This window comes from Dipodomys merriami, unplaced genomic scaffold, assembly GCF_024711535.1.
Source record: "Dipodomys merriami isolate MVZ:Mamm:240054 unplaced genomic scaffold, mDipMer1.0.p SCAF_34, whole genome shotgun sequence".
Taxonomy (NCBI): domain Eukaryota; kingdom Metazoa; phylum Chordata; class Mammalia; order Rodentia; family Heteromyidae; genus Dipodomys; species Dipodomys merriami.
In genome coordinates, this window is record NW_027204937.1 from 188,378 (window position 1) to 200,390 (window position 12,013).

Genomic DNA, 12,013 nt, shown 5'->3' on the forward strand with positions numbered 1-12,013 from the left:
TGGAGCCAGCAATGTGCTTCCTCACAGGGTCACTGGCAGAATGAAATGAGGGACTGAACCCACAGCAGTTAGCACAGAGCCCAGGAAGTTGATATAGTAGAAAGAGCTTTTATGGACAATGAAACAGAGTGACTACCATGTGCAGAAAATCACCAGAAAAGTCCTCTTAAAGCCAGCACTATGAGTCACATAATCCCATCTACTCAAAAGACTGAGGTAGGAGGACCTAGAGAAACAACACAGTGAAGTCCTCCAAGGAGAACTTAAAAATTAGATTAAGATTTGAGTGGACAGAGAGAGATGTACTGTGGGGGAAGGGAGGTTAGTGAGAAGTTATAATTCTAGCAACATGTATTTATTTTCCAGTTGCTTCTCTGCTGCCACCCCTGTAACACAATGCCACCTCTTAATTCTGCCAATCCAAATGAATCACCCTATTCCTCCCCACTGTGACTTGACTCTGGCTGCAGGACACCAGATGGATCCAAATCTAGGAGAAGAGGGCTTAATCCTCAGATCTATGAGTCACAGGCCTCACTCAATGTGACCTCATCTCTGAGCATCATCTTCTCAACGTCACACCAGCCTCAGCAATCTGCACAAGTCTACTGCCATTCCTTAACACATCATTGGCAGCAAAACATATGTAAGCTTCAGAACAGCATATTGCCATGCTGTGCCAGGACAGGAGACCAAACCACAGACTACCCAGAAACTCTCATATCACTATAGAATAACAAACTTGGTTCAAAGGTACCAGTAACAACTCTGAAAGGTAAAAGATTACACAGATCCCTGACATCAAGAGATTGGCTTGAGGGGTTTGGAAGGAGGAGTTCCATGATAGAGTGTCTGCCTGTCCCTCGTGGGTTTAATTTCTAGTACTGCTGGGGGCTGAGTGATACAGGGAGACTGGCTGGATTGAAACTCCACCCAAATGAAACCATTTGCCAAGTAGACAGGAGCAATATAGGACTGACTGTTCATAGGTCTTTAAAACAAACAAGCAAGATTTTTTGTAGAAGGTCAAATTCACTGAGTATTTTTACATGGATGCTGTATCTCTTAGCTTCCCCCAAGTTCCAGTTCAGAAAACCCTATGATCATCACTATGGGATCCCAGGAGAATCAAATAACAGCGAACCAATCACCTCTCCCTTTTACTAGTATAAGTTCATCAGGCAAGAAGTACCAGTTACCAGCTTCTTCCTTCTAAACCCTGGAGAGGATACAAGAACTGGTCCATTTCCACTCCAAGGGCATATTAACTTTTTAGTCATAACAAGTCCATCATAAGTTAGGTGCTGGTGGCTCATGCCTGTAATCCAAGCTACTCAGAAGGCTGAGATCTGATGATGGCAGTTCGAAGCCATCCCAGGCAGGAAAGTCCACGAGACTCCGCTCTCTAATAAACTACTCAAAAGCCAGAAGTAGCACTGTGGCCTGAGTGGTAGAGTGCTATCCTTAAGCACAAAGAGGTCCAGGAAAGCACCCAGGCCCTGAGTTCCAAGCTCTGGACTGGCAAAAAAAAAAAAAAAAAGTCCATCATACCAAACAGGCTCAAACTCAGTGAACTTCCCTTTCAGTCTCTTAACTTCTACCACAGGATATATTTTTACTATATCCAAAACACTGATTCTGACAACTTATAAAATTCACCCAGATGAGATCTGGTCTCCCAAGCCAGTTTCAAACAGCATGCAGAGGACTTGGATAGCCTGGCCAAGAAAGTGGGACTTGACAATGTCCAAGAACCAACTTCCATAACCATAGCATGAGAACCATTCCTACCTACCTGCTACTGAAAAGCAAGACCAAATAGATCATCTACTATGTGCACACACAATTATGTGTGACACACACACACATATAAACTCAATACAGACTCAACTCTCTAGGGCCAACAAGAAGAACTGAAAGGAGGCCATACAAGACCTGCAGACACTTCTCTTCCCATCTTTCAACAGAGCCCAACCTGCTTCAATAGATCATAAAGTATGACCACACATCCCAGGTTCAAAGCTACCTTCCACCTTTATTTCGCAGGAAATTGGTGTGGGAGATGGAAGACATGGCAGACAAATAGTTTCATAAGTTATTTGTCTGGAGAATAATTTCCTAAGTCTTAAGACATATATCCAGGTAGAAAGTAAAAGAGCAGAAAGTCCGATGAAATTAACACACTTTCACTAGAATATTTGGGGCAGAGGATCACCAATAAGCTCAGTATCTCAGCATACCTATCATCCTATTAAATACAACAGCTTCCCTCCCCATACTATAACTTGAAAGACCACTTTCTAGAAGACAGAGCTAGAGTTCATTCTACCAAATTTCTCACTCAATTATCCCTTCTATTCCAAAAAACAGTTTTCACATTTGCTTTTTACTTCTTGGTTGTATCCACATTTTTTACCCTTAAGTCAACACCAAACAGGTTCAGTTCCTTCCCGGCTAACTGTCCACACTGAATACAAACCTTACATGAGTCTAAGCTCTGCAAACACCACTTAATTCTCCAGATATGTATCTATACTCTTTTGCATAATGGTAGCATTGTAAAATACCATTCCTCAAGTTAAAAATCCTTCATCAGGAGGGTCCAGAGGGGTGGGCAACAGGGAGGTAGGTGAGCAGGAGAACAGAAAGAAAGGCAAGGAGAAAATAAAGACCATTGCCAATTGGCTGTGTAGATGCTTTCGGTACTAAAGAAGGTAGAGCTATCCAACCCTATAATTATTGCCAGGATTAAAAATTTGTTACTCACATAATCATGAAAGGCTTTTGCTTCACTTGAATGTTCACAAGTGTCTCTCCTTTCAGGAGCTGCACAGTAAAGGTCCCAAAATACGCTGCAAATCAGAAAATAAAATAAGATCAGGTTACTAATTATTACTTGTATACATTCAGCAAGTGCACAATTCATGACGCTAACAGCACCAGGTTTCCCAAGGTTTTCACTAGGCAAACTCAGTTTAAAAAACAAAGCAAATCCAACCTCCTCTGACAAGCCAGGTGTTTGTAATAAGAACAACAGTTTGTATCTACCAAGCACCTATTCTGTGCTAGATATTTCTCACAGTCAATATTGTAAGAGGATCCTCTTCCCAATTTACATGCTTCATATACAAGGCCACTGAGGTTTGTAAGGATTCACACCACACACCCATGGATCACAGGTGTTAATGCAGAGGAGAATCCACACCTATCTCATGCCACCCCCAAACCCAAATGGCTTCATGTTATAAAAAAGTAAGTTGTGGAAGTCAGGGCACAGCTATGATTCATAGGCACAGCAATGTGGGCCACTCTGGCAATAAAGGAAATCTTACAGGTTCTTAATCCCAGAACCTGCACCCCTACCCACCCACCAAAGAACACAAAGCAATTAGCCACAGGAGAGGCTGTGGACAGCCTCTTGTCCCTCCTTGTTAAACAAGGCACAAGGACCTTTTTAGAAAGCACTCATCCAGTGAAGAGTGGGGAGGTGACAGGGGACCCAGAAATGGCACCCCAGCCTCTGTACTGTGAGAGTCCATGTGGTCATTCCAATACTGTTGGTAACACTATATACACAAGTCCTTTACCAACCCAGAAAAGAATTATACAAACATAGGAACACCCCCAAACCAGACATCAAGGTCCAGACAGACCCAGTTTGAAGGGCACAATGGGACCTGGAACTGTGGTCTGACATGTGAGCAGTTCTCCTGGCTGAACCATACCAGCTCCAGTCATCACACAAGTAGCTCACTCAAGGTGTGTGAATAATGCAGCCCGCCCATCAGCATAAGATCGGTTCCAGTGTCTCCTCCAGCTTTAGAAAGCCTCAGTCATTTGTTCAGTGTCAAGTCATACTCAGTAACTTCTAACACACCAGACCTCACCTACTCAGATCCACCACAACCTGAGCTCAGTACAACCAACCCCACGCTCCAGGTACAACGATGGGAAGGCTGCAGAAGCCTCGATGCAAAAAAAAAAAAAAAAAAAACAACCAGGGGCTTGCCTGGCTGCAACCGGGACCTGAGGAATGTTCCTCCTGTCTTCAGAGCTACACACTGGATCAACCTCTCCACACAGGAAATTCCAGTCCCTTCTAAGAAACTTTCACTCATAATGAACCAAGTTTCTTCACAATCCAGGGCAATCAGACCTGCCAACCTCATCCACAACTTGCCTCTAAAAAAAGCCACAGCCAACCTATCACCCACTCTCGCAGGTGGAATCCTTGCGCCACACCAGACGCCTCCAACCAGGCAGTTGGAAGGTTGGCAGAAGTAATTAAAAACTCATTTTCTCTGCACAAGTTAGAACAGACACTTCATCCTCCCATTGTTCAAAGAGACCTGAAACAGTAACCTGAGCTAGTGGTCAGGTAAATGTGCTAAGGTGCTAAGATCCCAAGATCCCAACACATGACACTCCATTCTCCGGCACTCCTCCAAAATATTAAAAGCTACCCTGTCTTGTTCTCCCTTTCAAAAGGATGTGAAAGACTTCACCTATCTGTCCCACAAAATACCCACATCACATCCTCATGACAACTCATTGTCTTGGGCCCTGAGACAGCCTCCCTCCTGCCTGCTGGTTAAACCTGGAGAGAGGGTCACACATAAGAAGAGGGAGGGGGAGAGGGGAGAGAAGAGAGGGAGACAGGGAGAGCCCCTGAGGACAGCTGCAGGCACCCTGCCAGGCTTACTCTAACCAGTTGAGGTTCTAGGTAATATTAAGCTTTGTGGTTTCAGGGACGCTGGGGTTGGGAAGCACAGGGGAAAGGAAAGTCCAGTCAGTGTGAATCAGTATCTCTACAGGAAATGCATCGCTTTCTTGCTTTTTCTGTGGGTCCCTGGAACAGGTCCACTACTAGATGTTCTCAAGATCTGAAGCTTATAGAAGAAAGAGGAAAGGACAGGCCAGTAGCAGAACAGACCTGGTGTCCCCTTCACTTTGCCCTGCCCCCACTCTAATTAAAGCAGCATGCAGGATTGACAAAAATCCTTTTTCCAAGCTCCTGCCTAGTGCTCCAGAGTGAAACAGAAAAGTAACAAGTTTCTACCCTCGCTCTGTAAGGTTTCCTTGGTTTTTCCACAGAAGAAGAAACACCAAGGAAAAACTTCAGGCAGCAGTGTTTGGTCCTTTTCCTCCTTGGCCAGTTCTGATGTAGGTGCACAGCTGAAGCTAAGGGTGAAGGGCTGCTCCAGGTCTCCTGTCTTTGTTCACTTGGACCCAGGGCTCAGAACAAAACACACACACAAAACTATCACACAACTTACCACCACCACGAGTGCAGAAACCCAGGAGGTTCTCCCAGCGTGATGTTTTTTTCCCATCGAATCTGGAACAGAGGGAGCACAGAGGTAGCTTAGACGGACAGAGAGGAGGGACAGGCAGGCAGGGGCTTCCTGGAGCCAAAAGGCTGTGAAGACCAACTAACAATAAATGCCAAAAGGTGATAAAAATTCAAAATGGTGGCCACAGTGACTGCTCCTGAAAACAAAGGCTCTAAGAATAGTGGGGAGGAAGGGGTGTCAAGAAACTGGATGCTGGGGGTGCCCACTCACCTCTGATAAGAAGGTCTGTGCAGATTTCTGTGCTCCTACGTGCAGTAAATATTCGTAGACGTATAAAGCTAACCTGGCAAGTGGGTAGAGAGAGAGAGAGAGAGAGAGAGAGAGAGAGAGAGAGAGAGAGAGAGAGAGAGAGAGAGAGAGAGAGAGAGAGAGAGGAGGGGAAGGGGAGAGAGAGAAGAGAGGGTCAGATCACACTGGGACTCTGGACCTTGCCAGCAGGCTCAGAGCCCCATCTTCACAGCCCCATTGTAGCCGTGGGCAGAGGTGAGCGGCTCTCACCCCAGGCATGGCCTTGGAGTGAACAGTTAGGGGGTGGGTACCAGGGACGCGCTGCCCTGGGGCTGGAAAGTGGGAGAACCCCCAAACTTGAACTTCCAGGCAGCGTTTGGGCCAAACCCACCACCCTATGTCTCTCAAACTCACACACCACGGGAGCCCAGAGCCACCCTCCTTTTCCTGATCTACTCTCCCTGGCCACGTTCATCCCGCTTGGGGGTCCGAACAGATTCAGCCCGGGTCTGGGTGACCGGCGCGCTCTGGAGAGGGCAGCAAAGCGCCGCCCTCCACACCTCCCCTCAAACAACTGTCCCCCCAAGCGTGGGGCCGAGCCGGCGCCGCCTTCCCTGCCCAGTCGGGCGCCCCAGAGGGCGCGGAGCCGGCAGCGAGGCCGCGGACAGAGAAGGGAGAGCGCTCCCGGCCGAACAAAGCCCCCGGCACGCACTCCTCACGCCGCGGGCGGACAAAAGGAACCTTCGGGGCTGCAGAAGCCACGCGCCCCCTGTCCGCGCCCGGTGGGCAAAGTGCGGCCACCGCGGGGAGCGCGGGGCCGGGGCGAGCGCACCGGCTCGCGGCGGGACCTCGCCCACCCCTCGCGCCGCCACGGAACCCCCCGCGCGCGGCTCGCCCCGAAGCCACCAAGTGCCGCTCGCCGGAGGCTGGCTGCCCCCCGTCGTCCCCTTCCCCGGTGTGCCCCAGCCTCCGCCGACTCCCAACAATGGGCTCCCCCACGCCGCCGCCACGGCCGCGGAGAAGGGGCCCGGCAGGCGCGCGGAGCCCCGGGGGCTGCCGGAGGTGAGCGACCCCGGCCCCTCGCCCGCCCACCTACCTCCCACCGCCCGCAGCCCGGGGCGCGCGGCCGCCACTCCGCGAGGCTTACTTTTCCCGAGCCTGCCCGTCCGAGGGCACCGCCGAGCCTTTGCCTTTGGCAAACATGGTTTGTAGAGAAGAGGGCGCCGAACCCCGCCGCCGCCGCCGCCGCCGCCGCCGCTACCGTCCGGTCTCCCGAGCTGCCCTGCTCCCGGCCCCCTCCCGGCGCTCGCCCGCTCGCTCGCGCTCGGCTCGCCGCGCTCCCTCCCTCCCCGGCGCTGGCTCCGCGCTCTTTCCAGCTGTCAAAGCGTCAGCCCCGGCCGCGGCCCCATCTCCCTGGAACTCCTCCCGCGCGGCTCGGCCTGCGCTGCGCCGCCGCCCGCCCGGCTGCCCGCCGCTCGCTCGTTCGCTCGCTCGCTCCCCGCGCGCCCGCCGCTCGGCTCCGCCTGCGCCGCCCTCTGCGCCTCCGGCACCGCTGCCGCTGCCGCCGCCGCCGCCGCTGGTCTACTTGGAGCTCAACCGAACGTGGCTGCCCCGGCAGGAGCGCGGCGGGCGTCCACGCCCCGCGACGGACGGCCGCCCTGGCCAATCGGCGCGCGGGGGCGGGCCCGGCGGCCGGGAGGGACGCCTGTCAGCGCGGCCGCGGCAGTCCCGCTGCGCCGCCTCCGCCAGCCGCTGCCCGCTCCGGCGCTGGCCGCGGCTGCAGGGGGCGAGCCCCGGCTCTGGGATGGGGCGGGGGCCCTCAGGGCTCCGGCTCCAGAATAGGGGGCTTGGCCAGCGCTCCCGCGGCGCGCACGGCTGGGGCCGGGGCGCTTCGGCTGCGTCCGTGGGAGGCGGCTCGGACCCCAGGCGGAGCGTCCCTTCCCCTCCTGCGGGTCTCTCTCGCTTATCGCCTGGCCGCCCCTGCGGCTCGCGCCCGCCCAGCCCTTATCTTGCCCTCCCCCTCGACTCCGACCCGGACCCCTCCCCAGACTCGGGCCCTGCGCCCCGCCCCGGGCCTTTCCGCGCCCAGCTTAGCTTCCCCCGTGCGCCGGCTCGGGCTCCACGCTGAGCTGGGCGGCTGGAGTCGGCGCCGAGGTGCGCGGTTGCTCCTTTACTAGATCATTAAAATACTTTGGAAAACCCCAAAGTGGAGCCGCGCGAAAATGGTCCCTAGCGTGTTTTGGGGAGCCATAGGAAAGGATCGGGGGACTTGAGCTTAGAGAAGGGAGAGTGATATCTCCCAAATTTCCAAGGTCTGCTAGCCCTGGCAAGTTAGCCCCTGGGCACCTCCACGGAAAAGGGTGCAGTTCCGCGGGGGGGAGGGGGCGTCACCTGGATGCCCCGCGCCTCTGAATGCCCGCCGCAGCGATCGGCAAACTTCAAATAAATGGAGCTTAAATTGGGGAGGGGGGGACGAAAGTCGGGCGTGGGGGGGAGGGGAAGCTTCCATTGTCAGTGACCCAGGTGTACAATAGGAAAGGGGGGGGGATGCTTGCAGAGTGACCCAGCTATTTGCTTCTGACTCTTTTCTACCTTGGCAAAGAACCCCACAAACCCCCCTCATGTACCCCTCCTTGGATATTCTTAAGACCCGAAACTGGCAAAAAAAAAAAAAATAGAGGAAGGTTCCCCCATTTTCAGACTGTTTTTAGAGCGCTGTTCTCTTTAAATGTGATAAAACACTGTTGGCACTGTCTCTTTAAAAGAGTCAAGCAGAAAAAGCTGTGTAAGCGCTGATTGGCTGCCTGTTTGGATACATCTTTAGGGGAGCCTTGAAACTGTTAGCCTAGGTTGATTTTTTTTTTAACTGCGCTGTTCCAATAAACAAGTAACGCCCCTCCCCCTAACATGCCTCGCACCAAACAATTAAAGGATAGGTCAGTGTCCTGGGGAAAACACGTTTCAAGTAGGAAAACTCAGGACTAGATTTCAACAAAATAAACAATAATTCCCTACCATTAAAGTTTGCTTATTTTGCTGTGTAGAAGAGAGGAAAGGGGCTTTTAAAAGAAATGCCCCGCAGCAAACGGATCTGCATTGGTTCAGGAAGGAGACTCAGGGTGCATTTTTGGAATAATATTCTGCTCCGTCTAACAGCCTCCCTAAATTAGAATACAGCCAGGCTCCGCGGACACCTCTGGATTCACTCTGCTCTCTGCTGGAACCTAGAGCTCACAGGGAAAAGGGGCAGAAAAAGGAGACACTGAGCCCTAGGTTGGGGTGTCCTGCTACCCCTAAGTTTAAAGGGGTTGTTTTGTCAATGAGAGAAGATGCTTGGAGATTGGAGATAAAAATATATGGTGGGGAGAGGAGGAAATAATTACAGTTATATTTTTCCCCTAGGCGGTTTAATTTAATAGGACTAACTTAAGGTACCTTAGAGCCCACACTAATTAAATTGGTCTGCTCATACCCTTCCCTGGACTTCCTTCTATTTTTGATGGGCAAAGAATGGCCAGGAATGGTTTGTCAACAGACTGACTCACAAGATGCCTGACTCATTGGAGTCTGCAGGGCCCACAGACTATGAGGACTGGTTGGGTCCTGGCTTAGGGAAGCACTGCCCTTCTCTACCCACTTCAGCTGGCAATGCCCTGTCAGCCTCAGGGACCCAAGCAGAGCATAGGCCACTTTCACATTCATTTCCTTGCCTGTCAGAAAAGACAGATATTTTGCTCTTTCTTCTTAGACTGATGTTCTACCAAACTAAGATTCCTCTTCTTGCTTCTTTCTCTCCACCCTCTGCAAAAGGACTGGCTCCTTCTTCCAGGGCATGCATGAGGAGAACAGGGTTCTGGAACCCTGTGCCAGGGGACCAGTCCCTGTGGTCTGCCACAAAATGTGGCTGCACAGGGTTGATGCATTCTTGGTGAAGCTAAAAGAGATGGTGGGACTAACCAGGCAGGGAGAGCAGGGAGGTGTCTTTGTCCTCCTGCTTGTGACCAGAAGTAACTGAGGGGTTCCGTGGAAGCAGGACCACTCAACAACTCCAAAAAGGTGGTTAGATCCAAAAGGTGTTTAGAGCAGAGGCAAGACCAAACACCCTTGGATGGCCTTCAAGGAAGACCCCCAGCCTACCATTGCTCACTGGGTCCCAGACCCCACCTCCCTGGGACTTAACCCTATCTTCCATGCAGGTTTCTCTGTCTGGAATGTCTCCCCTACCAACCTCCTTCTCTTTCCATTCTTCAAGGCTAACAACAACACCATCTTACCCTCACTGGCATCTCCTTCTGAAACCTGCCCAGAGCCAACCCCATTCCTTGGTCACCTGGGCTTTAGTGTGATTTGCTTGAACCTGCACAGGAATTCCCCATTCCATTGTGTAGACCCTTGTTTGCTGTCTGTCTCTCCCACTAGACAGGAGGCAGGATCTGAGTGAGTCATCTGTGTGTCTCCCACACCCAGCACGGGTTCTGTCCTTCTGTGCACACAGACTTCCATACAAGCACCAGGGGACCCAGGATAGAAAAGTAAAAAAATACCCCATCCCCAAAGTCACTCAAGCCCCACGGGGAGATAAGAAACCGACACTACCCACCCCCCATGGGATTAGATAAAGCCACTCCCAGGGCTCAGCCCCACCCAAGGGAGCTTTAGCCACCTAGAACTACTGTACTTTGAGATCCCTGGAGCACCAAGCCACTTCCCACTTCCACCTAGACCTAGATCACCTTCCCCCATTCTTTTCCTTCCTCCATTCCTCCTTTTCTTTTTTTGTTCTCTTTCTTTAGGATCTGTTATATTGAACCTCTACTATGTACCAAAACATCTACTATGCACCAAACCCTGTCCTAGGCACTGGGTCACACTGGGTACTGGGTACTAAACCAGACCAAATGCCTTCCCCCCCAAAGAGCTTCCACTTAGTGATATCCTCTGTCTGGGCTTCTTCGCCAACCCAACTCCTGTTAATGCTTCCAGATCCTAGCTGGGTAGATAGTACCTCCCTCCTGAAAAAAGATCCCCTCTGAGCTCCTAGGCTGCTCAGGTTTGCCTTCCCCTGATCTGGCCTGATCACCACGGGTTCCCTGCAGAAAGTGCAGTTTACTCTGCAGTTCTCCAAGGGAACATGACTCCCAGGGGTTGTCCATTCCCCCCTCTCCCCCCACAGGGACCGCCAGTACAGATGAAGAACTAAAGAACAGGCAGGTGAGGTAAGAGGAGGAAGGAAGAAGTGAATTCCAAACCTAGGTGTCTCCTTCCTCTTTCAACTGCCAGAAACTGGGGCAGCAGAAATCCTGGGCCCTGGGACTAGCTTTGAGGAAGCCAGACCTCCAGAAGGTGACAGATAAAGGAGAAGGATTCAGGTCCATGAGCTCAACCCAGGAGGCTACACTTGCCCAGGATGCCAAGGGATCCTGTTTCCTCTGGCCAGTTTGCAGCTCTAGCAGCTCTATTTCGGTGTTCCTCACACAGCTGCTAGAGGCCAGGCTCCCCTCCTCCCTTCTTCTCAGCCTCTCCTCCCCTCCCCTCCTCAAAGCATCCAGCCCATCCCCCTCCAGCCCCCAGCATACTCCGTCCAGGAATTGCAGGGAGGGAGACTTCTGATCAAAATCTTGGGCTGCTCCCCTAGTCCTGGTTTTAGCAGGAGTCCCCCAAGGGCACCAGGGGCTCCTCAGGAAGCAAACACCCAAGGACCTGACCTCAAAAGGCTGAGTAGATGACATCCTTCTCTGAGCCTCAGAGTCTTGTATGTGCGGTGAGGGTATTAGTGCCAGAGCCACAGGCAGGCAGGAAGGCGGAAGGGGGGGGAGTCACCTCCCAGACTATTAGTCAGCTTGACCAATCCCACAGTCCCAGGACTGTAGGACAGGGTGGAGCAGCCCCTTTGTAAGGGAGTGTAGAGGCAATAATGAAAAAATAAGATGTCTTTGAGAGGATAGTAGTATAGTGAGCCACCAGGCATAGTGGTGCTAAGGAAGAAAGGAGTAGATTGTAGTTTACTATCAAATGTGCTGTGAAAGGACACATTTTCTGCTGGACATTTACCCACCCAGCCAAGTCAGCAAAACAGGTTTCAGGCAATGTCTAAGAAGGCTTTAGTTTGATCTGGAAAGCACAAACTAGTGGTTAGTCCTAAACCAGGAATATAGGAAATACCAGGAAGTACAAAGCCAGACCTGGTCCTGGCAATTGGGAAGAGGAAGCTACCCTGAATTCCCGGTACTTTGCCCAGCACAGGCCATCAGTAGGGTGTCAGTACCAGACTAGAGCTCCTCATGTTCCTTTAGTAACGGCATCCTTCACGGAGCAAGTTCTCTGTGTGCCCTGGACCAGCAGGCCAGGGTGCACACTCACCTGTAGACCCTTGGGGCACAGTCCCATCTGCCTGGAACACTGGGCCAGGCTTACTTCCTCCAGGTCAGCAT

General features: G+C 51.9%; 1 protein-coding gene across 4 annotated transcripts in view; it reads right to left on the reverse strand.

Moving 5' to 3' along the window:
- Ssbp3 (single stranded DNA binding protein 3) overlaps positions 1-7,185 on the reverse strand; it is a 156,762-nt gene extending 149,577 nt beyond the window's left edge. Inside the window, exons 1-4 of one of the 4 annotated variants that reach the window (XM_069987116.1) lie at positions 6,730-7,185; positions 5,565-5,637; positions 5,277-5,338; positions 2,768-2,852 (exon numbers count right to left, since the gene is read on the reverse strand). In XM_069987116.1, the coding sequence (XP_069843217.1) occupies positions 2,768-2,852; positions 5,277-5,338; positions 5,565-5,637; positions 6,730-6,785 (276 nt within the window). In that variant the 5' untranslated portion in view covers positions 6,786-7,185. The remainder of the gene's footprint in view (positions 1-2,767; positions 2,853-5,276; positions 5,339-5,564; positions 5,638-6,729) is intronic. The other 3 variants (XM_069987115.1, XM_069987119.1, XM_069987117.1) reach the window with 3 other exon arrangements.
- Positions 7,186-12,013: the final 4,828 nt, after the last annotated feature.